The 27,886-nt window shown below is 42.8% G+C and overlaps 1 protein-coding gene and 1 long non-coding RNA gene across 3 annotated transcripts in view; one reads left to right on the top strand and one right to left on the bottom strand.

Annotated features, from left to right (window-relative positions):
- pappa2 (pappalysin 2) overlaps window positions 1–27,886 on the top strand; it is a 100,489-nt gene that overhangs the window by 48,815 nt on the left and 23,788 nt on the right. Inside the window, exons 14-22 of the mRNA XM_085388158.1 lie at window positions 3,184–3,380; window positions 4,585–4,698; window positions 9,949–10,084; window positions 10,181–10,355; window positions 10,585–10,650; window positions 10,736–10,832; window positions 11,838–12,015; window positions 21,039–21,252; window positions 22,680–22,848. Coding sequence (XP_085244284.1) covers window positions 3,184–3,380; window positions 4,585–4,698; window positions 9,949–10,084; window positions 10,181–10,355; window positions 10,585–10,650; window positions 10,736–10,832; window positions 11,838–12,015; window positions 21,039–21,252; window positions 22,680–22,848 — 1,346 coding nt within the window. The remainder of the gene's footprint in view (window positions 1–3,183; window positions 3,381–4,584; window positions 4,699–9,948; window positions 10,085–10,180; window positions 10,356–10,584; window positions 10,651–10,735; window positions 10,833–11,837; window positions 12,016–21,038; window positions 21,253–22,679; window positions 22,849–27,886) is intronic.
- LOC146648737 (uncharacterized) overlaps window positions 17,429–27,886 on the bottom strand; it is a 32,581-nt gene continuing 22,123 nt past the window's right edge. For both annotated transcript variants that reach the window (XR_014908386.1, XR_014908385.1), the window contains one exon: window positions 17,429–20,167. This is a non-coding gene — a long non-coding RNA (uncharacterized LOC146648737). The remainder of the gene's footprint in view (window positions 20,168–27,886) is intronic.

Raw genomic sequence — 27,886 nt, 5'->3', positions numbered from 1 at the left:
AACAATAGACCAGGTGGTTAAAAAACAGTAAAAAGTACCAAAATCATAGTAAAGCTAAACAAAGAAGCCGCAGAGAGCGCCCCCATCATTTGCAATTCCGCTGCAAGACAACAATACTCTGTGTCCGCACCTCACCCAATCTGAAGCATGCAGACAGGCCACAAAACAACACAACATGGAAGGGGTTTTACCCAAAACACTCCATTGTAAGCACAGAGTTGAGAACCGTGCCTCTGTCATTGTGTGTTTTTCTCCTTTGAAGTTAAGTAAACACGTTCATAAAGTGCAACATGGAAGAGCTGAGCCAATCAGAGGGCACGAAGAAGGTGAACGCCATGCACGATTTCATTATGTCACGTCACAGGCTTGTCAACAAGTCGCTGCTTCTCATATAGACTGGCTGGATGAGAGCACGCAGTACTGTCATTAATAAATGAATCAGCTGCACTGCTGTGGTATGCGGTGTTCCTCCGCAGCCTCAGAGTTCATGCTCTGTGTAACTGACTGTTTGCTTGACACTCCTCAGCCGATAAAAGAAATATTCCATATGAAGGTGTGATAAGCTGAGATGAGACAGTGTGACCACTGCTTTCATTTCTTCTGGCAGCTGGATGGTAGTTATTCAAGTTTTTAAGCTTGTTACAGGGCTAGAATTTCCGTCATCCAGTCAATTTATTTGTCAAGGGGAAACGGCCCCCCCCACCAGGGCTTGCTATGCCGTGACTGAAGTTATTACATCCCTTGTTTTACAATAAAAGACATCATGACTAGGAAGGAAAACCATTTGGCAAAAACAGGTTTTTACAAATTGCAACACTTAAAACCAATTATTCAGTTGTACGTCTTAGTCATAGACAGAATATTTGTTTGGGTTTTCTTGCCACATTTGCTTGACCCAGTTAACTCCCACTATGCCGCATCTGTGTCTCTGTTCTGTTTGCACCAACTACTTCTAAGTCCATCCTGTCACAGATTGGTTGTGGACAAGCTGGATTTTTTTAATGGCTTTAAAAAGGACTGCTTTCATTTTCCTTTTTTTAAATTGAGGTTACAGATTTTTAATTGTTTCTTTTAAATGCCTGATTAAATAAAGGTTGCACAGTATGGTTGCAGCATGCAGACCTGAATGAAAAACAGATGGCCTTAATAGTGACATCAAAGGTTGTCAATCAGTTCCTTTTTTGTCAAGCCTGATAAATACAACATTTGGAATTAAAATGACTTAATCATTTTCCACAGGTGTAGCCGCAACAGGGGTGGGGTGAGTGTTGAGTTCATGTAGTCTAATATTGCCAAAGAGGACAATATGGCTCTGAATGTTTTTCTGTCTGTGTGACCTCTGCAGCTGTTCGCATGTTCATGAGGCCAAACGTCTGAAGTGTGTAACGTCTGCCGCCCTTTTTATGAATACCTGCTGCATTATATGCTTTCACTTTTTCTGTGAGACACTGCTGTAGCTTGTTATATTCACTTCTCCACTTGTGGTCTGTTATACTGCAAGACAAATCATTTACACGTAGTTAGAATAAAACTATGTGTTAACATTTTTAACACATATCGCTGTTGTTGCCTTGTAAGACTTTACTTCTGTTTCTTATTTGGCAATGCCCTGTTGTGCCCACAGCATCCATGAACCGTCCTTGTGGTTTTCCTCTTTTCTTCTATGAACAGTTAGTTCCATTAGTATCCTTTACCCAGTGTAACTACTATACCTCCTCTGTACTTGTCTAAACCATCTAAACCATCTTAGCTTCGCCTCTTTCTCTTTGTCTCCAAATCACTCGACCTGAGCTGTCCTTCTAGTATACTAGTTTCTTATCCTCGTGGTCACTCCAAAAAACATATAAAAGTATCTTCAACTCCACTTTGAAATCGTACATTACAGAACGTCTCACTACCAGCTTGTAAATCTTCCCTTTTAATCTTCTTCTGTCACAGATCACTCACCTTGCCTTCACTCTCTTTTTCACTTTTCTTATCCGTTTCTCTGAATCGTTGACCCTGGGTATTTAAACTCATCCACCTTCACTACCTCTTCTCCTTGCAGCTTCAGTGTCACACCAGTCTCCCTCTCGTTTACACCAATCTATTCTGTCTCTACTACTAATTTTCATTCTTTTCTCTCTAGAGCATACCACTTCTCCAGGCTCGCTCCCTACTAAAACTACAGATCACAATGTCGTCTGCATCATCTGTTAATCTGTCCGTCACGATTTTAAAGGCCTTTACTCTACTTTGTGTCATTGAAATCCTTAAGCAGCAATAAAAGTCAAGTTAAGGACATGGAACTTGATGACCTTTGCTATATGGAAAAGAAATAGGCCACACATGACACAATGTGGAACTTTCAGTCTCACTTCTCATTTTGTTGAAATGATTTAATTGATAAAGACCAGCATTAAAGGAAGTTTACATTAAACTACATATAATCAATGACTAATGCTTTGGATCTGATGGAACATCTTTCTGCAGGCCTGAAATGTTGCTCGAAAGTTTCTTTTTATACCCTTTATATTTTCCCATGCACATCTCAATGAGCGCATATTTGTCCATCAAGAGTGTCAGAATCCGTGGGTCAGCCCTAGTTCACAGAAATTCTGCCATAAAAGCGCTGCTGCTGCTTTAATTCATGGTGGAAAGTTTTATTTCCCTTATCTTCCCTTACCACTGATTAATTTTTAGAGTTATTAAAAGTTCAGTTCATGTGGAAAAAAATCTAAATATAGCAAGAGAGACAATAAAATAGAAAAAGGCATATTTTTGTCTGTGTTTTTGTCTTGTCTGACACTGCTTTGACAGTTTTTTGTAATTCATGCTGTTACACTGCTGCTGCTGCGACTTGCTTATCCGCAGATACCAAGTCACATATTAGGTTTCTCCTCGTTAATATCACCAAATTACTTTAATCTTTAATAATTAATTGAAGTCAGAGTTCATTTCTCAGTGTAATTTACAGTCTGTTGACAGTGCAGAGAGTCAGATATGCTTCAGCTGACGTGGCTATCATTAACAGTGGCCAACGAAAATAGAATAGAATAGATTTGCTCAGATTTGGTTCACTGACAAATAGATTTGGATGACAGTCTAACAGTGGGGGATGATTGGATACCCTGCCAGATTAAGAAACCAGGCTTTATATTCTTTCATAAATCCTCCTTTCTCATTCTTTCCCTGTCTCCCAAGGTGAACCCAGTCAGTGTTATGTTTTTGACGGTGACGGTGTGTGTGAGGAATTTGAGAGGAGTTCCAGTGTTCAGGACTGTGGTTACTTTACACCTTTGGGGTACATTGACCAGTGGGCGAGCACTTCCACAGCTTCTCACCAGGACCGGACCCGTTGCCCGGCCCATGCTGCCACTGGGGAACCATCGCTTACAAAGGTATGAAATACCAACCACAGAGCACGTAAAAGACTTCCAGATGACAATAAAGTCAGCATGGAGCCCACTTTGAAAGTCCTCACCGCTGCTCGATGCATTTTTGGACAATGCTGCTTTTTAGTATAAATTCTTTAGATTCACCACCAAAGACAATTTCCAGAATCTCAAAGTTGGATGATTGAAATATTTCTTGTTTATAGATTTTAAAGCCAAACTTGTCAGTCATCAAGTTAAAATCAAATCAAACAACAACGAAAATCATTTTGATGATTACAAAATAATCTGCCTTGAGTGCATCTTTATAAAAACGGGAGTTATCACAGCGTAGGGTAATTTCACAGCTTATTTGTATTGTTTTATGTTTGCAGTCTTTTCATTCTAACGCTGTTGGACACTCAGGAGATGCATGAAGAAAAGTGATTATATTCTATAAAAACGTGCATTGAAACAAGAACCTGCATTAATGGAGTTTCACATATTGCAGCACTCAGGTGCACCTTGCTAGTACCAGGTTAGAACGCCTTTTGCCCTCAGACCGAATTCTTCATGATCCAACAAGACGGTGGAAAGAGTCCTCAGAGGTTTTGGTCCGTAATGACCGAACATCAGCATCACATAGAAATATTTACAGAGAACAGCCAAAAAAAGAGACATTATTTCAGTCAGTGGTGGTTCTTTGGTGAAAATGCCTTGTTGATGATATGTGACCTCGCAGCTATACCTGTTTCACTCCTTGTTAATGTGAATCAGCTAATGACATGACATCAACTCGATGCATTTACTAACCGACGTTAATAACCGGCCAGCCCCAAGAACGGCCCCGTCTTTTATGGTCTTGGAACGCGGGCAGAATGAGATGGCTGTTGTTTTGTCCACATGAGGACTCAACTGCCCGCCTCCCAAGTGGTACCCCAGGAACTATACCTCCTGCCCTCTAACTGCAAGCTTCTTTGGGTTGGTCGTGAGCCTCGCCCGTCTCAGGGACATATGAATCATTTCATTGGGTCATGACTGACACAAAAGAGTACCCTAATAAAAAATAAACTGATCTGAATAAGTTGTGTTGTCTGAGATTAATTTTGCTTCTTTTTTTCTAGCTTTCCCTGACTTCTTGCATACATAGCATGCATTTCCTTAGTAAGGTAAATGAACACTTTCAGTAACTCTTTCTTTTTTGCTCTGCTTGCCCCTCTTTGGTGCGCAGCTCTGCACGTACCATCACCTGCAGGGGAGTGAGAATTTGCCCCCTGATGCCTGGTTCCCGTGCACAGCCCAGTCTGACATAAACAACGACCTGGAACATTCACTTTGGCTAAAGGCAAGTGTGTTTATGTACGTGTGAATATGGGTGATTTCTCTTTATTGAGCAGCTGCCAGTGCTCTCTGGGACTTCTTCAAATGGCATTCAAGGGTCACTCAAACAGGCTGCTGTCTCACACACACACACACACACACACACACACACACACACACACACACACACACACACACACACACACACACACACACACACACACACACACGATTCATGGCCTGTATTGGTAACTATATTTGGTTATTTTCTAGGTCAACTATTAATTATGACTTCTAATGATCTGTAGATGATTACCAAATCATGAGTAACCTTCTGCTCGTTCTTTATTGAGATTTGATGCTTATTTCTTCCACCCGACGGGCACTAATCATCAAAATTATAATTACCATTGTTTTATTAGTGGAAAACTAAGTGTTATATAATTAACTCATCATTCATAATTAAATACTTAAAAGGTTCACAAGTTATTAAAATACTGGCATCTAATGGAATAATACTAATTTGCAATCACAAATAGCGCTTTTAGTCGTTCTGAATTCATATTTTATAATTAGAATTCATTAAAGCTCCATAAAAAAGAACTACAGCAACAAAAAGCATTACTTTGTTACTCTGTTCGTAATCATTTCAAAATGAGTCACAAACATAATATGTCATTTACTAAGTGTTGATTTGTGAGAAACCTTCATGCAAAGCATGAAATGGACATGCTGGTCCCGTTTTGTGATATTGGGTTGTATAGTGATATATTGAGCGCTGCTTCCCTGCAGCGCTTCACACTGATGTCCTGATCGTGTTCGGGACGGCGCACAGACCTGCCTTTCAATTCCAGACTTAGTGACGTGAAAAAGTGTTTGTTCTTTCCTGATTTCCTATTTTTTGTACGTTTGTCACACTTAAATGTGTCCAGTCAGCAAACAAATTTAAATATTAACAAAGATAACACAAGTAAAGACAAAATGCAGTTTCTAAATTAAGGGGTTTATTATTAAGATGAAAAAATAAAACCTCAAATCTGCATGGCCCTGTGTGAACAAGTGATTGATCCCTAAACCTTAACATCCACAGCAGCAACAATTGCAATTAAGCGTTTGCGATAACGGGCAATGAGTCTTTTACTCAGTGCTGTGGAGGAATTTCGGCCAACTCGTCTTTATAGAATTGTTATAGTTCAGCCACACTGGAAGGTTTCGGGCTCTTTTTAAGGTCATGTCACAGCATCTCAATTAGATTAATAATAACAATAATAAATTTTATTTATGAGCGCCTTTCAAGTCACCCAAGGACACTTTACAGTAGGATAAAACACTTAGTAAAACAATGGCAGAATAAGAACAATAAAATAAAAGCACAAGATAAAATGAACAAACAGTGGATTCACAGTGAATATGCAGATTTGAACAGATGAGTTTTGAGTTGGGATTTAAACTGGGGGAGAGAACCAATGTTTCTTATTTCTGGGGGCAGAGAGTTCCACAGCCTGGGAGCAGAGCAGCTGAAAGCTCTGCTTCCCATGGTGGTGAGGTGGAAGGAAGGTACAGCAAGCTGGATAGAAGAAGAAGAACGAAGTGAACGGGCAGAACAGGTGGTGGTTAACAGGTCAGAAAGGTAAGGAGGAGCGAGGTTATGAATGGCCTTGAAGGTGAGCAGAAGAAGTTTGAAAATTATCCGGAATTTCACTGTGAGCCAGTGAAGTTCCTGAAGAACAGGGGTGATGTGCTGGTAGGAGGGGTTCTGGTGATAATGCGAGCAGCAGAGTTCTGAACCAGTTGAAGCTTATGGAGGGATTTTTGGAGGAGACCATGCAAAAGAGAATTGCAGTAGTCGATACGGGAGGTAACAAGACTGTGGACAAGAATGGACGTAGACTGGGTGGAAAGAGAAGGAAGCAATCTGTTAATGTTACGTAGATGGAAGTAGGCAGAACGGGTGAGATTACTGATGTGAGATTTATAGGAAAGTGAACTGTCTAGGATGACACCAAGGCTCTTAACCTGAGGAGAAGGGAAAACTGTGGAGTTATCGATGGTGAGTGAGAAATGGTTCGCCTTCAAAAGGTTGGATTTGGTGCCAATAAGGAGGATCTCAGTTGTATCCTCATTGAGCTTTAGAAAATTAGAGGTAAACCAGGATTTTAACTCGGATAGACATTCTGTAAGGGAAGAAGGTGGGAGGGAGGAATCAGGTTTGCAAGAGAGATATAACTGGGTGTCATCAGCAAAACAGTGAAACTGAAGATGAAATTTGCGGAAGATGGTACCTAGAGGGAGGATGTATATTATAAAGAGAAGAGGGCCTAAAACTGAGCCTTGGGGTACACCAGAGGTGACGGGGAATAGACGAGAGCGGAATGATCTTAGTTGAATAAACTGGGAACGATCGAGGAGATATGATTGAAACCAGGCGTGGGGTGTGTCAGAGATGCCGAGAGAGGAAAGTCTGCTTAGAAGGACAGAGTGAGAAATGGTGTCAAAGGCTGAGCTCAGATCTAAAAGGACGAGAATGGTGAGAAGACCAGAGTCAGCTCCGATTAGAAGATCGTTAGTGACTTTAAGTAGAGCAGTTTCGGTACTGTGACATGAGCGAAAACCAGATTGAAATCTCTCGTAGATGTTATTATTAACCAGGTGTAAATGAAGTTGAGCTGCAACTCAAGTCAGGACTTTGACTAGACCACTCCAAAGTCTTCATTTTGTTTTTCTTAAGCTATTCATAGGTGGACTTGGTGTGTTTTGGATCATTGTCCTGCCGTACAACCCAAGTGCGCTTTCAGCTTGAGGTCATGAACAGCTGGCCGGACATTCTCCATCAGGATGCTTTGGTAGACAGCAGAATTCATGGTTCCATTTACCACAAGTCCTAAAGCAGCAAAACAGCCCCCGACAATCACACTACCACCGCCATTTTTACTATTGGTAATAATGCTCCTTTTCTGAAATGCTGGGTTACTTTTACACCAGATGTAAAAGGACACACACCTTCCAAAAAGTTCAACACTCTCATCAGTGCACAGAGTATTTTCCCAAAAGTCTTGGACATCTTCAAGATGTTTTCTGGCAAAACTGAGACAAGCGTTTATGTTCCTTTTGCTTAGCAGTGCTTTTTGTCTCTGAGCTCTGCCATGCAGACCATTTTTGCCCCGTCTCTTTCTTATGGTGGAGCCATGAACGCTGACCTTAACTGAGGTAAGGGAGGCAGTTCTTTGGATGTTGTTCTGGGGTCTTTTGTGACCTCTTGGAGTTGTTGCTGCGCTCTTGGGGTAATTTTGGTCAGGCAGCCAGTCGTGGGAAGGCTCACAACTGTTCAGTGTTTTCGCCATTTGTGGATAATGCCTCTCACTGTGGTTTGCTGGACTCCCACAGCTTTAGAAATGGCTTTATAACCTTTTTGAGCCTGAGAGATCTCAATTCCTTGGTTTATCATTTGATCCTTAATTTCCTTGGATCGCAGCACGATGTCAGGCTTTTGAGGATCTTTAGGTCTAGCCCACTTTGTCAGGCAGGTCCTCTTTCAGTGATTTCTTGAATGAGAACAGGTGTTACAGTAATTAGGCCTGGGTGTTGCTAGAGACATTTAACTCAGCTTTCCAAAGATGTGATACACCAGTTAATCGGGGGTGGGGATTCACTCAAGGCCATGCTGGTTTGGATTTTCTCCCCCTTATTTAGAAACACCTTCATTTAAAAACTGCATTTTGTGTTGACTTTGTTTGATCTTTGTTTAGTATTTAAAGTTGTTTGATGACGTGAAACATTAAAGTATGATAAACAACAGATCAAAAATCAGGAAGGGGGCAAACACTTTTTCATACTGTTGTATTTCAGGTTCTCATATTTATTATTTAATGTTTCCACTGCCACAGTTCCCACAGTCAACTCTGTGGGTAGCAACAAAGTGTAGACTAGCTGTGGATTTGACTGATAGCGTTCACCTTGTCTGTCACTCTCTGGATTAAAGGCTCCGTTGCAGTTGGGAACCTGCCTTTTCCCTTTTGCATATGCTTGTTTATCTCTTTCTCTCTCACATCCACTTCTTTGTTGAATGACTCATCTTTCCATCCCCTGCTTCTTTTATGGATGTCCTCTTTATCAGATACGTCTTTGCAAATGCTCTGGAAGGCTCCCTTAAAGACTCTTTTACCGTCTGAAAAGCCTTCATTATGATTTCCCATTTCCCAGGAACACCGTTTTTCCTTTGAAATGGTCTGCTTCTGAAAAGCGACCTTTTCCCTAAATATCTGTTCTTGTGCTGTCTGAAAAGCATAACTCTGCCATTCCATCACCCCCATCTCTACCTGCTCTGTAATTTAACAGTCTTGCACTTTCATTTGGAATCCCATTCTCATTTCTCCTTTAATGTTTCTTTAAAGTGATACTGAACCCAGAATCTATTGCTTAAGTATGAAACATCCAGATTCTGCATTCTTTACAGGTGGCTGTAAAAGCATTACAGAAAGTGTGCAACAAAAACCAGTTTAGATCTGAGCTTGATCAGGCAGAGAAAAAAGTAGACCACAGCTTAGTGATGCTCCAAGTGTCAAGGGTTGAGAAATGGTTGTGGGTTTGTTCGTATATAGCATGTTATTCAGTATGTCTCAAGCACACTTTTCTTTTGCTTTCTATGTAACATTTGCACTCTGATGAACATGCAAAGGACTCAGTGTTCAGAATGTTGCCCAAGGTCACTTTGGCACAAAGATTGGAGCAGCCATAGATAAAAACACTAACATGCTGATTAGCAGATACCTTGCTCGAGCTCCTTGAGCCACAGCCACACTTTGCAGTTGCAGGCAAAAGGAACACAAACACAGACTCATAGACAGGCAGATGAAAACAAACAGGTCTAATTAGGGAAAGTATACACAGCTGGGGAAAAGTAAAACAGGTGCAGTCAACAGGTGATAAATCTGTGATCTATCAATATTTTCTTACGTGATTTTGTTTATAATTAAAGAAGAAATTTAGAAGACCTGGCTGTCTTGACAAAGTTAATAGTATGCAGTATGCACATTGCAGGTATGATTTAGAATGAGTCTGATTTGCTAACTTTTACACCGTAGTAAGAACAAAGCCTGGTGTGCACATGCAGTGATTTTACATGCTGGACAAGAATGTTGTCACATATTTGTAAACGAGGTCAGTGGCTAGCAACTCAGAGATCGTGTCTCCCTAAAACTACATTCTGTTCATAGTATGTTGTTTTTCTTTCTTTGGGCCTTTTACCTGATATTACCTGATATTATCAATGCAACAGGTGGGTTTTGCCCATCCTGGAGTGGCAGCGTCTGTGATGGTGTACCTGGCGTCAGATGGATCATGGTCTAGGGAGCAGTGTCGACGGACAGTCACCATTCTCCTCTCTGACACCGCTGACAGGAACCACACGTTAGGTACTTCATTTGTAATCTTTCAAACACAGTTAGAACGCAACAGACAATTCAGCAAAAACTAAGGTCTGTATCTTTGAAACCTTTCCATTTCTTCAGGCACGCATGACCTCTCATGCCATCGAAACCCATTGGTGGTGAACGTGACCCACGACCTCTCTCAGCCATTCTTCCTCACGTCCTCTGTTATCCTCCTCCTTTCCTCCCCCACTGTGGCAGTGGGAGGGGTAGCTCTGAGGACCTCCTGCCACTTCAGCACCTTCGCCCTGACCGGGTGCGCATCAGAGGGTGGGCTCTCCCACAACTATCTACTTAACACACACACACATCCAAACGTGCACACACGCTACAGACAAATAGCCAAAATTCGACCTTCCAAAAGTTACCATCTGGGATACAAGTATTGATCAGAGGACGTTGGGACAGCTTTTTGTTTCTCCTGCATGTCTCCCTGCCTCTTATCCATCTACTTTTCTCCTTTCCTCCCTCCACCCCTGCAATAGCTGTCTGAGGCAGCCATGTCAGGTTGACAGCTGTAGTTCTCCTCATATCGAACACGCCTCTGTCAGGTAGGTCATTTGGAATGAAACTGAATAATTAGAGAGCTGAAGCAACAAGCAAAAGAACTATCTATATATCAGTGTGTCTCTGTAGGTGTACAGGAGGAGGCGAGGCCTATCGCTGCACTGTTCAGTGCCACAGAGGTTTCAGTATTACAGTTCTCAATGGCAGATGGATCCCACCCCACCAGGTAAACTGGATATTGTGTTGCTTTATCACCAAATGTTGAATGTTAACTTATCATCTTGATCTTATCATTAAAAAAACCCTTTTTGCTCTACATTTATCCTACACTGGGAACTGGATCTGAAACAAGCCCATCCATTTATGACAGAATTGGCCCAACAAATGCTCCAATCTGACCCACTGGAGGGCTTTTGATGTGAAGGAGGCAATAAATGTTTGGACTTAAATATATTTGAATCAGTTTAATACATTTAATATGTTTTATAGCTTTTCCTGCTGATAAAGACCTCCCTACATACTATATCAAAGTAGTTAAATAATAGATAAACAATTAAATAAGAAAAATGTTCATGTTTTCTCACTGTTGACTATAGAAATGCACGTTTTGTTTTGTTTTTTACAATTGGTTCACAAAAAAATGACATTTTCTGTTTCATAATTACATAATAATCTGGGAAACTGGTTACAAAAACTGTTTTGAAAATGTTACACATTTTATTTCTTACAATTTGCTGTTGAAATTGTTTGTCTATTTCTTATATTAAGATATCTCAGTTTTTCACTGACAGAGAGAAAGATCACTTAAGATCAAAGTGTGCCCACAATGTAAAATGGTTTTGACAGCCCTGATTTATGATTGGCTGTCCCTCAAAAACAAAAGGTTTGTATGTCAGGTGGGTGGGGCTGCTCTGGTCACATCTCAAGAAATGAGAGGCCTGAGATGGACATGTTATGGATATTCACTCTCAGTGAGGTCATACAGAGACACCCCCGCTAACCTCATCAGATGGGACTTTGGCCATGTTTAATATGAGCATCTATCTCTGCAACAGTATGTAAGGACCACTTACACAACTTGCTGTCCAAAAAGTAGAAGATTGTTGATGGTATTTTACTGGAAAATGTAGAAAATAATACATCCATTATTCTACAATAGTAAAATACTCTCATCACCTGCTTCACAGGTTTATTGTCTTGTCTTTTTTTCACCTTCCTGTTTTAATTTCAGAGAAAGGCAGAACTGGAGTGTTTCCATGGTTCATGGGATCGTGTCGTTAGCTGTCAGCCCATAGACTGTGGCTTTCCTGATCAGTCTCATGTCTACCACGCCATATTCAGTTGTCCTTGGGGAACCAAGTTTGGCAAACAGTGCTCCTTCACCTGTGGATCACCAGCCATTTTACAAGGTAGCTCATGGCTTTACATTTCATACTTTAACTATCCTGCACACTAATGTTGCATTACCTCACAAGCAGTCAGTTTTGCAGTACCTTGCAAAACTGTCATTATTACCTCTGATCCTAGGACTTCATAACAGGGCAAACAGAGGTGAAATTAACAGTGGTTCAGTTTGACTGAGGTCTTTCCTTTTCATAACTGAATTTTGCATTGAAGCAACTGTTTCTGATCCCATGTGGTGTATAAATGGTAAATGGACGGATTCTTTCAGTGCTTTTCTCCTATCCTGGATCATTAAAACGCTTTATACAGCATGCCTCATTCACCCATTCACACAAGCACTTTTTTCCTGTGCTTTTTTAATTGCTTTCTATGTAACATTCACACTCCAATGAATGTATCAGAGAGCAGCCTGGGGTTAGCATCTTGCCCAAGGATATTTGGCATGCAGACTGGAGCAGATGGGGATCGAACCGCCGTCCTTCTGATCGGTAGATGAGCCACTCCATAGGGTGGCAATGGGGTTTTAATATAGTGGCTGTGTATGAAAGACGCAGATTAGAAATGAATAATAGTAGTAGAAATATTTACTGCAGCATAGATGGATCCACAGCAACAAGCGAAGAGTAACCATAGTTGCCACTGTCACAGGCAGGCCGAGCAGCTGCATCTGTGCTCGCACCCAACAGTTGGATTCTGCTGAAGTTGGTTGTGCATTTGAAATTGAATAATGAACCCTAAACGAATCACGTAATATGTGACGTCACTTCTGGGGCGCCATACTTTCCTGCCTCAAAAATGTGGCTCGACTAAGTATTTGGCTGTAAACTATGTAAACTATCCGTAGCTGAAACTTCATTTCTTGGCAGCATTATAAGAAATAAAACTAGAAGTGACAGTCTCAAATGTATTACTGGTTGCTGTTCCCAGTAAGACGCAAAAGAGTAATGAGTTCATAATGAGACATTTTTAATGTGGAAAACATTTTGTGATTGAGCAACTTTTTTCCCTATTTATTCATATTACTGTCTGGGAAAATTAGGTACCTAGTCTGTTGTCTTTGGGCAATTCTTGTAGATAACAAATTCAATTGAATTCATTCATTTTTATATTGTAAGGCAGGGGTGGGCAACTCCAGGCCTCGAGGGCCGGTGTCCTGCAGGTTTTAGATCTCACCCTGGGTCAACACACCTGAATCACATGATTCATTCCCAGGCCTCTGGAGAACTTCAAGACATGTTGAGGAGGTCATCTCGCCATTTAAATCAGCTGTGATGGATCAAGGAGATTTCTGTCAGAATCTGCAGATTATACAGTAAATAAAATGTTCACGTTTCTCCAACGTTGTCTTCCCCACAGTTTCACTGACATCTACGCTGGAAGCGTTCACGATGTCTTCTCCGGCGCTGATAATTGGCGTCTGTCTTGTGTCAGTGACGTAAAAGACGGATTTAATGCGACATGACCGTTGAAACAGCAGTCGCTTTCTATAACATCAGATATGTATTGGATTCAGTACCACATACGAGAGTGACCCAGATCGGATTTGAAAATATCGGATTTGTGCCGTTCACACTGTCACGCCGTGATCAGATATGGGTCGCATAGGGTCAAAAAAATCGGATTTGATGCGCTTTCGCCTGCAGTGTGAACGTAGCCTAAAACCTGCAGGACACCGGCCCTCAAGGCCTGGAGTTGCCCACCCCTGTTGTAAGGTAAAGACTCTTCAAAAATACCAACCAATAATCAAACATAGATGAAACCTTATGAGGAAGCTGTAGCTAAAAGCTTCATCAAAAAGGAAAGTTTTAAGTTTGTTTCTGTAATTTCTATTATTTTGATGACTTTTGCTAATAATCTTTTAAACCGCTTTATGACTGAGCTGCTGGAGTTACAACAGTCTACTGATCACAGCAAAATGCTTTCACCAACTAAACTCCAGAAGATGAAGTGGTTTTAGCTCCTGACAGTCAGATATAGCTGTTTATTTAAAGCACATTTGTTCAGAAGAGCAGCTCAGAAAGGAGCATCGTATCTGCATGGTTGACTGAAATCACTTTGGAATGTTATTTACAAACTTTCAGTTAGGATTGCTCTTCCCGCTGATGTTCCATGAAGCTTTACGGCCAATTAAATATTAGGTGGTTTCATGAAACATTGCTAGCTCGGGCAGGCCAAAGTGTCAAGTTCAGCCAGCTCTCCTAGCAGATACCCTTCTGTCTGTCCTATTGTCAAATCACATTTCATCTGCTGGCTTATCTGCAGTTTGCTTTGCAGCCCACGTCAAGCCCAGAGTTTTCTGACTTAAGTGTTGTGTCCATTGTCATACCTGTTTTGTTGTGTGAATGCTGCTTCTCTCACTTTCTATTAACTTTCCATGCACATGAGGAAGTTTCAGAATAGAACCATGCCGCCAAATATAAACTGCAGATGGAATAAGGGTCCTATTTTGACTAAAGTGTTCTTGACAGAATTGTTATTGAAATTCAGGATGAACTCTGAGAGAAACATCTGTATGGCATGTTCCTGTCCCCTTTGCACGCACACATAGACACCACACAACTTTCTCGTACTTAGATGCCCACAGTGTTTTTATAAAGCTCACGTGCATCAAGACCATAGAGAACGAATATTGCCTGTGGCACCCACAATTAGGACACAAGCATAGAATAACCAGTAGAGGTTATTTAGTAAGGTTATGCAATGCAGCAGCCGCTTCTTGAAGTGATTAAATGGAATGAACGTGATGTCCACACTTGTGTTGGCGGTTGGAAAGCCACAGTGAAATGTTGTAGTAGAGTCAGCAGTAAGACCCATGGATTCCTGATCTAAATACAGATTGTGCTGAAATAATTCTGTTTGTGGCTTTTGGTTCTGTGGAGTATGTTTGAAGTCCATCGTGTATTACTCAGCACTGAAAGCACACTATGAAGTTCACAAAAATATATTCAGGGTGCACCAGTACAGCGGTGATGCATTTTTCATTATTCCAAAACGTGAAAAATGAGATTTCATGTTAAAGATTCATTATGGACCTAATAAAAGTTGTGAAAGGTTTAGAGTGTTACCATTCTCCACACATAACAATACTCATGCTTCACGTGGGGCCATTCAGCCTTGAAAAATATTAGCTATGGGCAACAGTGAAGTTTCAATCTGCTCATAACTGTACAAGACAGAGCTATGAAACTTTTACATACTTGTTTTTCCCCCCTGTGTTTTATTGCATATTATATTCTACTTTTATGGCTGTGCAGCACAGTTCCAGCATTGCAGGTGCTTAAGATGTTTATATATATATATATATATATATATATATATATATATATTAGGGGTGCAACGATACACAAAATTCACGGTTCGGTTCGATACTTTGGTGTCACGGTTCGATATTTTTTCGATACAAAAAAAAATGTTCATGCCCTTTTAATTTGTCATTTATTAAAATTATAAATATATATTTAAACTCAAAAGTACAGTTTTTAAATTTAACCCTAACCCTTGTGCATGTTTTTTATTTTGACAGCGAATGCGCACCTGCGGACCACTTATGTGCAGCCCTGGTTATTTAGCTCGTCATATTGCAGCCACAGAAATTCTTTTGTCCATGAAACCATAAAGCTGCACTTTCTTTTTGCCTCATAGTCTCATTTGTCATAACTTCTCCGTTTTGTGGTAAGCTTTTCTTTGGCTGTCACTTCTTCACCCCGACCTGTCTTATTTGGCTCAGCAGAACTAAAATATATATCCTGCTGCTTTTACACACACACTCACATAAGCTCAGCGATTCTCTGCGCGATCAACCTCTCACATGTTTAAGCTGCGGGAGATTTCACTTGTCATGTTTGCATAGTAAGCTAACAATTAATAAGACGATGTCAGAGGAATTGGTGCACAAATTATCATCACTCACAGATCAGTGCTGTCGCTCTCTATACACAGTTCGCACGATTGCAAAGTGAAAGCAAAAAAACAAGCGCAAATTCAAACACGATTTCAATATGTCACATATTGACAGTGGCTCACCGATGCCAATGACATAATTACCCAGCTACATTTCTGAAAGAATGCAAAAGCATTGACATATATTTTTCCTACAATAGCCCGACGGGCAGGGCAGAGATAGATTTTGGTAGCCCGACTGAAAAAATCGCTAGCCCCAGGACGTCAGGCTAGCGATATTGCAAGCCCTGTATCTGATTGAGGAATCACTCATCTTTGGAAAAGAGAGTTTATTACAGAGAAATGGCTCTTTCCAAAATAAAAGCTATACTATCCGCTTCTTCTGGGCTATATTCTCAGCAGCATAAGGAGAATCATGTGCTAACAGCTGTCTAAATGACTCGGCTAAAGTTAGTAGCATGCTTGTTGTTTTTGTCTTTGCACTAGGATGATGTCGGCGTAAATGTGCAGTCATATTCGTTGTGTTCCCACTAGTGCTTTCAGGTTAATCTCGTTGAAATGACCTTAACGCCACAACACGGCAAATCTCCGTTAACGAGCTACCGCCGATCGCCCTGTGCATGGGGCTAGACGGCCAACACGTTAACGAGCTAACTGCGCTAACACACTAGTTCCCACCCATGTAATTGAGCATTGCGTGGCACATCCAACATACTGTTTTACTTTAGTCCATGACTCGCTTACCTTCAGGGTCATACGTCACATGAAAACCAAAATAATTCCAAACGCCAGATCTGAATGACGTTCAATTTGCCTGTTGCAAGGAGAGCTTAACTTCTGTCTCGCTAGCTTGCCCTGCGCTCTTCCTTCTGACTATGCTGTCTGTGTTGAGCGCTCAGTGGATCTGCGCTCGACAGTGCAGCCTAGGCGGAGTAGTCGAACGCAGATTCACTGAGCGCTCAACACAGACAGCATCGTCAGAAGGAAAATTGATAAAATAAATTACAAATGTTGTATTGTTCGATACATATGCGTATATATATATATATATATATATATATATATATATATATATATAGTCTAACCACTACGCTATCCAGCAGCAGCTTTCAAAGGAACACGAGAAGCTGGAGAAATACCAAGGGCTCAGAGAAGAGGATGTGGAGGGTGAAGGTAATGGTGGTCCCCGTGGTAATCGGAGCACTAGGTGCGGTGACTCCCAAGCTAGGCGAGTGGCTCCAGCAGATCCCGGGAATAACATCGGAGATCTCTGTCCAGAAGAGCGCAGTCCTGGGAACAGCTAAGATACTGCGCAGGACCCTCAAGCTCCCAGGCCTCTGGTAGAGGACCCGAGCTTGAAGGATAAACCGCCCGCAGGGGCGTGCTGGGTGTTTTTATTATATATATATATATATATATATATATATATATATATATATATATATATATATATATATATATACACACACATCTAAATATATATGTTATATATATATATATATGTAGATGTGTATATATGTAGATGTATATATAGTTCTGAAGGCCATAGAGAAAAAGACTTAAGTATATACACTGGTCAAAAGAAATAAAGAAATAAATAAAGAACACGGTTTAATCATTGTATAACATTAAGTCATTAAGACTTCTGGGATATAAGTTCACGTCCAAGATATCAGTTCAAGTGTCAGAGGGGGTTGTTAATCAGTTTCAGCTGCTTTGGTGTTGATATAGTTAACCACAGGTGCACTAGATGGGCAACAATGAGACAACCTCAAAAACACAAATGTTTTTACAAGTGGAGGCTGGCTGACATTTTTTTCCTCCTCATCTTTTCTGACTGAGTTTTCGCTAGTTTTGCATTTGGCATGGGTCAGTGTCACTGCTGCTGGCATGATGCGATATCTGGATGCTACAGAGGTTGCACAGTCGGTCCAACTCCTACAGGATGGCACATCAAGACTTACTGTTTCTCCCAGCACAGTCTCAAGAGCATGGCGGAGGAGGCAGGAGAGCTGGACAGGGCTGTAGAAGGTCTTTATCCCATCAGCAGGGCTGGTATCTGCTCCTTTGTGCAAGGAGGAACACTGCCAGTGTCATACAAACTGACCTCCAAACAGGACACTGCTGGGCACTGTGGAGCCCAACTTTTAATTTGCTGTAGAATACCGGAATTGGCACATCCACCATGCCACTGATAGTCTGAGGAGACATATCCATGGAGGGATGCACAGACCTCTACAGGATAGACAACAGCACCTGCCATTAGTTATCAGGATGAAATCCTTGGACCCACTGGCAGTGAGTCCTGGCCTAATTTGGTAAGCATGCCGGCAGTTTGTGGAGGATGAAAGAATTGATAACAGTGACTGGCCCCCATGCTAGGCTGAGTAAATCCAATAGAACACCTCTGGGACATTATGTTTTGGTCCAGGTTGTACCTCAGACTGTCTGTGAGATCAGTGATGCCCTGATACAGATCTGGGAGGAGATGCGCATGTATAAAAGCACATGAAGCCACAAAAACTACTGAGTACCATTTTCAGTTCCTGTAATGACATTTCAGCAAAATGGGAAAGCCTGCTGCATAATTTAAACACCATTTTTCTGATCTTGGGATGCGGGCGTAATGCAATGGCTGCTGTTTTATCCATCTAACAGCGCACCTGCCTGCGTCCGAAGCGGTACCCCAGGTATTGTACCTCCCTCTGTTCAACCACACATTTCCTTGAATTGGCGGTGAGTCACGCTTGCCTCAGGGACTCCAGGACTGCAGCCACCCGCTGTACATGCCCAGGATGACCGGAGGCAGCATACGCAGTGTGTGAACATAGCACCCGGTCCATGAGCTGCTGGAAAGTGGTTGGGCTCCAAACAAGCCGATTGGAAGTGTGGGAAATTGGTGCAAACCATACAGAGTAGAGAAAGCCATTTTTTCCTTGGACTCTAGAGACAAGGGAATTTGCCAGTAGCCCTTGGTTAAATCCAGCTTCGTGAAAAAGCCAGCAGTGCCAAACCAGTCCAGGTAGCTCTCTGACCTGGGGAATTGGGTAGGCATCATACTGCGACACCTCATTCACTTTGCAGTAGTCGACACAGGAATATACTGACCCATCTTTTGTCACTATGGGACACAATGGGGCTACACCATGCACTGTGTGTCTCTTCTGTTATTTCCAGCTTTAGTATTTCAGCCAGTTCGTTCTGAACAATTTGTCTTTTATGTTCAGATAACCTGTAGGGCTCTGAACGCATCGTCACACCAGGGCGTGTTTCAAAATGGTGCTCTATGAGTGTGACCGGGCAGGGGGGTGATATCTGCAAAACATTATTGCAATGTAGCAATATCCATTCTTTCAGCCTGTGTGAGATAGTTATCACCACGGAGGAAGGATGGTATGGTGGAATTTGGCAACTCCGACCCCAACTCATCTCTTTCCTTCACCAAGCTCACCAGAGAAGTGGTTTCAGCCTCTCTCCGTGCTTTTAGGAGGCTGAGGTGATATATCTGTGTGGCTCCTCACTTGTCTGACTGTACCACTTCATAGTCTTTTTAAATGGCCGGGTGGTTCACCAGCTGACATTCCGGGCAGAACACACACCATTGGCGCACATCCGCCTAGATGCCTGGCCAATAACATCGGGCCATTATTTGTTCCAGAGTTTTATCATACCCCATATGCTCCATCATAGGATAATAGTGAGCTGTTTGGAAAATCATTTTTCCAGCAGCTTTTTGGCACCAACAACTGGGCGTGTTCCTTTTCTGTGCAAGTGTCACGACTCACTCGATACAGCCTATCTTTAAATGATACAAAATGTGAGCAGGTTAGTGCTGCGTCATGGTGCACCATGTGACCACCAGTTCCTATCACTTCGTCGAATGCTGAGCATAAGGTGTCATCATGAGACTCCTCTAGTGGGAAATCTGGCAGGAGCTGGCAGAAAGTCAGCGTTGAATAGCGCCACATCTGAGTGTAACACAGACACAACATGCCGTCATAGGTCGTGAACGCATCCCCACACACTACCCCAACCGATTATTAAACCCCGCCCAATCTGTCCAGAGAATTAAGGGATGCGTCAGATCGAGGGTGTTTGAGGGCCAGTGACATAGAACACCTGATCCACCTCCATCGGTGGGTACTCTCAGCTGATGTATCCTGGTTGCCTGCACTTCCAGCACTCCTGGCCCGGCGTTCTTGTGGTTTCTGGTGGGTGGGGCGCAGCGTCTACAGCTGCCAGGACATGTGGAGAGACCTGCAAGAGAGACAGAGTTAGCGTCCCATGGCTGTAGACGGGAAGATGACTGCCCCGCAGCTTCCAAAGCTATAGCAGAGGTGGGGAACCTCCTCGGGGCCGGAACCAGGCGACTCTCCACTGCTGGTTGCACTGCCTCCTCTGGCCGTGCTGCCACGTGGTCTTCAGCTAGTGTGACCGCTGCATGCAGGCTTGCGGGCCGATGGCAACTGACACACTGTGCTGTCTCCCCTGGAAACCCCTCAACAAACTGCTCCTGGACCACCGGATCCAGCTACTGTGCCTCCTCTGGTGACGGTCCCGGCTGAAGCCATCGGACCGCTGCATCATGGAGCCGCGGAGCAAACGCAAAGGTCTGATCTTTCACCCCCATTCCACTGCCGCAAAATTGCTGCCAGTGAGAGGACAAGTAGGTCCAGGATGGCTCCACGCACATCTTCGAAGCTACATCTAGACGCCAGTGGCAAGCTTGAGCCTCCCCCAACAGCAGTGGCAACAGCGCCCATTCCGCTGCCGGCCGATGGGCCACTGCCCCACCCCTCTCCTGCAGCTGAGCCACAAACTACACATTGAGCACAAATTCAATACAACAGTCATTTGGAACTGCTTTTATTATAGTGTAAAGGCCTACAATATTAGAGCGAGAATACCAGTGATCTCTGAACCTTAAGGTTTTTCTTAATTTTCATTAAACATTATTATCATTCAATTAAAATAAGAAGTTCTGCTATATTCATGCAGTCAAATAAACGTGAACATAACAAAGCTAAGTACACAACTAACCTAGCTGTTTGGCTCTACTTTAAAATTCTCTGGAGATCTTAAAATCCTTCACCTCCCCTCTGCCTTCCTCTCCCTCTCTCCTCCCTAGGTGACAGTGACAGATTGGTATGTTTGGAGGACGGGCTGTGGTCTTTGCCAGAGGCCTACTGCAAGATAGAATGTCCAGAGGTGCCAAGCATATCCGATGCCAAGCTGCTAACAGCAGACTGTCTAGCTTCAGGGCACGATGTTGGCTCTGTCTGTCGTTACAAATGCAACCCAGGCTTCTATGTGTTAGGGAGCCTCAAAAAGAAGATACGACGGTAAGTTGGGCAGAAATGCTGGCAGTACAGTCAACAGAGTAGCATTAGTCAAAGTTCATTCACTATTTAAGTATTAATTGCAGCATAAAGCTTGAAACACGCACAAAAAAATGTCTTCTTATTCTAATTCCAGGCGTTTCGTCTTCTGAATGATTCCTTAAATTATCAATGGGAAAACTTTTTATTTCAGGCGTTTACTTGTTATATCCAAATGGGACACTAGTCAGCATAGACAAACCAAATTAAATACAGTGTTTAATTACACATGCCTCCATGCGTAATGGAGGAAATTCTCTCTTTTCCTTTACTTTACAAGATTCCCATTACGCACTAGTTCATAAAATTAGAGTCTTTGCTTTAGATTTTTTTTCTTAATCACTGTTGTAACAATGCATCCCATGAACACCCAGAACCCAAAGGGGAAAGTTTTAAATATCAATGAGTATACAGCTTTTAAGAGGTATTCTTTGGCCCATCATCCACATACCTATATTCAGTTTGGGAGCAAACTCACATTAGGGTCCAATAAAATATGTACTGCTGCTAACTGGGCCTCGTCATTCCTTTGCCAGTTGTATTCCCCAAGTAACTGCTCATTACTGAAAACAGATCCCATGTTTATAATGAAATGAGGGTCTCCTAACAGGAGATGCAGCCTGTGGCGTAAGTTTATGTCCTCCTTCAGGAGTCGGCTTTCTTCACACATTTCAGACGGCGTTGGGGGGTCAGGATGGTCTTGTATTTGAAAGCAGATTAATAAATACCAAACAGAAAGGCTATTTGATATCATAGAAAGCTTGCTAGTGATTCTAAATTTACCACAGATATGAATCTGAGTGGGATCCGTTAGCCTGTCCAGGATGTGCCCCGCCTCTCGCTCTATGACATTTAGATTGGATCAGTACAAGAAAATGGATGGATGGGTAGATGAATGGATGGATTTTACCCCAAATTTCTTTGCAATCCAATGAACAACTTTTTATTTGGAAGTTCCATTTGCAGCTGGGTGTCTTTATGAGTTATGCTTCCTCCGACATGAGTGAACATTTTAATAACCCCTGATGCTTTATTAGTTCAGCATGTGAAAGTAAAAGGCAGCCGCTATTAAAGAGCTTTAAACAGGCTTTTTACTTTTACCTTTGACAGATGTACCCACATAAATATTATAACACACACTGTTGCATTTACACCCAACATGCAGCACACAGGAAATATTGTTTACACTGTTGTGTGTTCAGCGTTTCTTACAACACGTGCTTCAGTACATCCCAACATTTTTCCATGTAATGTGTTCAGTTGTCTGGTCAATGTCTCATTTGTAAACCTTCCTTATAGCTTCACGCAAAACAGCAGTGTGTGTTAAACTGGATGAGGTCTTGTGATAATTCGGGTCATTGAGAGATGTGTGTATTACCTGTTGTCTCTAGGAAGCACTTCAAGATAGAGTGTCTGGAAGGAGGGCAGTGGGAGGAAACTGGCTGCGAGCCGATATCGTGCCCGGCCCCACCTGATCTATTCCAGGGCATGTACACCTGCACCAATGGCCTGTACTATGACACCGTTTGCACCCTTCAGTGCTCGGACACAACAAAAAATGTAAGGTTTCAACAGCTGTTAATTTATTTAACACCTCAAAGTGCTTGTACACAGTCATGACTAGCAAAACGCTTTTAGATCGATCACAAGGAGAGTGATTCTGAGTGTCAGTTGAGTTCGCTAAGCTGCATGTTGTTAAATGTTTTGTCAAAAAGCCGAAGAAAAAAGTGGTCTAACACCTCTACTCCAAGTCATGCTGTACAAGTCAGTTTCACAAATCACACAATGCCTGACTCCTAACATGGTACAGTAACTGTGACAGTGTTCATGGCTAATGCATTAGTATTGCCCCAGACTTCTAGAGGAATAATTTTGGGGTCACCCAGGAGCTCTTATGCAGGGTAAGTGAAGTGTGACAAAACCTCAACAATGGCTGTCATTGTAAATGTTTAAAAATGTGTCCTGCCAGCAGGAGTCCAGACTGTGGACAGCATCATGGTCAAACCAACTCTGAATGCTCTGAACAAACAATGCTTTTTTAAATAGAAAACACACTTAATACAAAATAATTATTCTAAAAAGCAATTAAAGTTTTTCATATAGGAAGGTGCAGATTCACACAGGAGATTAAAAAAGATCCACTTCGGTGATGACTAAGAGAAAAGACGGGATTAAGTGCATGTAATCTACACGGGCATAAACAATGAGAAAGACAGCAAATAACAAATATAAAACACAGCAGACAAGAAGACTCATATCTTGCAGAGAAAAATGGATACTGCCCCAACATTAATATTAAAATCTAATAATACTGTTGGTTCACGTTTTTTGCAATATTGACCTCTGCTACTTCCATATAACACAAATGATACAGAAGGTTTACAGAGTTCACATATTAACTTGGAAAAACCTGATCAGCATTAATTAACAATACTGACTGTCAATTAACAATTTATTAACAATAGTTTAAAGGCAATAAATAAACATTACGTATTAAACGAGTCAAAATGGTCACTGTACTGTTGCACCCAATGTGACCCAGTGTCCTATATTGAGATTCACAGCCAGCTAAACTCTCTCTTGCATCACTTCCTCCAAGGAACAGGCACGTGTTGTATTTGGACAGGATTTAATGCAAAAAAGTGTGAAACTGAAATGATACAGAATACAGAAATGTCACATAAACATTAGCTTGGGTTGAACTTAAGTGGACATATAAAACACATCAAAAGTTTCCAAATCACTTCAATAATGTCATATACCCTCTCTTAAAGGTAAACACAATTAAGAAACTTACTCATATTGCCACTCAAAGGGATTTAACGGAGTGGATGGCTTTGGATCGGAGGAAAACACACCATGTCTTGCTTCACTCATGAGCAAACACTTCCTATCACACTTCTTTTAGTGACTAATTGGCTCAACATAGCAAACTGTGCAAACCTGCGCCCCCTATAGGCCTGGAGAAATAACATACAAACAGTTCCAGTACACTCCCCGCCTGGCATTATTTTAAGATTGCCACTAGACCCTATTTACACATGAGACCAATCTCTCAGAAGAAGGATACAGTCCGAAATGGGTCTACAGAATGTCTTTGCAATCTTGTCGCGTGTCACCTTCACTTCCATCTTTCTGACAACTCCATCTCTGCTTGGAAGTGTCTTCACGATGACACCCATAGGCCACTCATTTCTTTTTAGTTGCTTGTCCTTCAGAAGAACAACGTCTCCTTCCTTCAAGTTTGGTTTGCTGCGCTGCCATTTCTGACGACCTTGGAGCATGTGGAGGTACTCCCTCTGCCACCTGGCCCAGAATGTGTCGGCAAGGGCTTGAACTCTCTTCCACTGCCGTGTATATATGTCGGCCTTGGTGAATTCCCCAGGTGGAGTTGGAATCGGATCGAACTTCTGGGTGAGCAGAGCTGAGGGGGTCAGGATTAAGGGAGCGTCTGGATCCGAGGAAACGGGTACAAGTGGCCTTGCGTTGATAATAGCCGTGACTTCCGCCATTAACGTTGTCAGGACCTCGTGAGTTAGAGTAGGGTTTCCTGCTTGTAGGAGCATTGAGTCCAGGATGCGTCGTGAGATGCCTATCATACGCTCCCAGGCGCCACCCATGTGAGATGAGTGAGGAGCATTAAACACCCAGGAACACCTCTGCTTGCGTAGGTAGTCATCCACACTTGTATCACCAGGTTTTGGGGAATGCAACTTTAGGTCCTTGGAGGCACCAATGAAATTGGTTCCGCAATCTGACCTCAACTGTTTGGCAGGGCCTCTGATCGCAAAGAACCTGCGAAGAGCATTGATGAAACTGGAAGAGCTGAGAGTTTCAATCACTTCAATATGAACAGCCCGTGTAGACATGCAAGTGAACAAGACTGCCCATCTCTTACTGTTTGCATGACCACCTTTGGTGCGGCGTGTTGAAACCTCCCACGGTCCAAATACATCGAGGCCAACATAAGAGAATGGGGGGTCCGTCTGAAGGCGTTCGGCAGGTAAGTTAGACATGATTTGCTGCTCTGTTCTACCTCGAAGCTTTCTGCAGGTGACACATTTGTGGATTACACTGCTGATAGACCTCTTAGAACCAACTACCCATAAGCCACTTGCTCTCACAGCCCCCTCAGTGAAGTGTCTTCCTTGGTGCTGGGTGGCTTCATGGTGATGTCGAATGAGCAGTGTTGCAATGTGATGCTTCCCTGGTATCAGAAGAGGGTTAGCCTGATGACTCGGCAAGCCAGACTCTGCAAGTCGACCTCCTACTCGCAATAAGTTTTTGCCATCGACGATGGGATGAAGTTTGTGAAGAGCACTGTTGCGAGGTAAGTCTCGTTTCGCCATGATGCATTTTATTTCTTCTGCATAGGCTTCACGCTGGACACACCTGATGATTGTGTGCTCTGCTTCATATAACGCTTCATCTGTGAGACTAGCCTTACAAAGATGCCAGCCGCTACAGGCACCACCATCTTTAGACTTGAAACTGTGGGAGATGTGGCGAAGGTAGGCCACCGCTTGGACAAGGGAAGTCCATTTTGAGAATCTTTCAAAGCGTGATGAACCCAAGGCACCTGGAGCAGTTGTGGTCACAAGCACATTGACGTTACATCGAATTTCAATGTCCGACTCTGGATCGACGAGTTCAAATGGACCCTTTTCTGGGGAGAGAGTCTCGTGATTGAGAAGAAATGCTGGGCCGTACAACCATGAAGTACCAGAGAGTTTGTCTGCTGGTACAGACCGAGAGCCATGATCGGCAGGATTGTGCTCTGATGGGACGTATCTCCATTGATCTGGTAGGGAAGACTGCTTGATTCTCTGTACACGATTGTTCACATATACATGGAATCTTCTGTTTTGATTGTTAATGTATCCTAACACCACTTTACTGTCAGTGTAGAATGTTGTCTTGTCAATCTTTACGTTTAGTTCTACTGTGAGAAGCTCTGACATCTCCACAGCAAGCACTGCAGCGCACAGCTCTAATCGAGGAATGGTCGGTTCTGGTACAGGAGCTAGTTTGGCCTTACCCATAACGAATCCGACCTCACTGTGCCTATCTTCATGTGTGACCTTCAGGTAAGCTACCGCAGCGATGGCTTTCACTGAAGCGTCTGAGAAAACACAAAGTTCGATGAATGTGGCTTGTGAGATGGAGAACGTGACGTAGGGGCGGGGAATGTGCAGGTTTGTGAGACTTCGTAGCGAGTCATGCCACCTTCTCCAGCCGTCGTACATGTCTTGGGGTAAGGAACTGTCCCACTCAAGGTTGCCGCTGGAGAGCTCTCTGAGAAGAAGTCTGCCTTTGATGGTTACAGGTGCAAGCAAACCAAGAGGGTCAAACAAGCTGTTCACTGTTGAGAGTACGCCCCGGCGAGTGAAGGGTTTTTGCTCTTGTGGAACGTGGAATGTGAACGTGTCTGTTGTGGGGTTCCAACTTACCCCCAAGCTGCGCTGGACTGGAAGCTCATCTGTTGTTAAATCGAGATCTTTGATATCTTTGGCCCTATCCTCAGGGGGGAATGCACTCACCACTTCCACTTTATTGGAAGCAATCTTGTGGAGACGTAGATTTGAGAGGGCAAGCATTTTCTGAGTTCTCTGTAGGACATCAACAGCCTCAGCTGCAGTTGGGAAAGACTTTAATGCGTCATCGACATAGAAGTTGTGCTCTACGAAGTCTCGGGCATCAGTTCCATACTCGCTTTCTGCTTCCCTTGCTGCCAGTCTCAGCCCGTAAATTGCCACTGCAGGGGAAGGACTGTTACCAAAGACATGCACCCTCATTCTGTAGTCTACTACGTCTTTGCCAAGGTCGTTGTCTTTGTACCAAAGAAAGCGAAGGTAGTCTCTGTGGTCTTCTTGGACCACAAAGCAGTAGAACATTTGTTCAATGTCAGCTGTGACTGCGACTGGTTCTTTCCTGAAGCGAAGCAGCACACCCAAAAGTGTGTTGTTCAGGTCCGGGCCAGAAAGCAGCACCTCATTGAGGCACACTCCATCAAACTGTGCACTCGAATCAAACACAACGCGTATCTTCCCTAGCTTTTGGGGATGGTACACACCAAAAATGGGGAGATACCAGTTCTCTTTGTCTCTATTGGGAGGTGGTGCGAGCTCTGCATGTTGGTTATCTAGCATTTTCTGCATGAATTCCACAAAATGTGTTTTCATTTCTGGTTTCTTGTCGAGCGTACGTCGTAACGACATCAGCCGTTGGTAGGCGTAGGACCGGTTATCCGGGAGTTTGCGTCTGGGGGTTCGGAACGGGAGTGGTGCAACCCAGCTGTTTGTATTGTCCTTGAAGAAGCCTGCCATCTTTTTCAAAAAGATTACATCTTCAGCTGAATGAGCAAGGTGGTTGTCGTTGCTGGTGTGACAAAACACAGAGTCTCCCAAATTCTCAGCCGTGGGCTTTTGGTGTGAGAGAGCAGATGGCGGTTGACTGGAGATGGCTTTGGTTTGGCTCAGACTGAAGTCCTCCTTTACACTAAGGTGACTGTCGCAGGGAGTGAGATAGCTTGGGCGCCCATTGTCCAATACATAGGTTTTCAGAACATTCACTTTACTTGGCTTGTGGGCATTACCAA

Source organism: Rhamphochromis longiceps, linkage group LG18, assembly GCF_057381845.1.
Source record: "Rhamphochromis longiceps isolate RC_006_pf linkage group LG18, R_longiceps_female_GT1.1, whole genome shotgun sequence".
In the NCBI taxonomy this organism is placed as follows: Eukaryota; Metazoa; Chordata; class Actinopteri; order Cichliformes; family Cichlidae; genus Rhamphochromis; species Rhamphochromis longiceps.
This window is presented reverse-complemented; position numbering and strand designations above follow the sequence as displayed.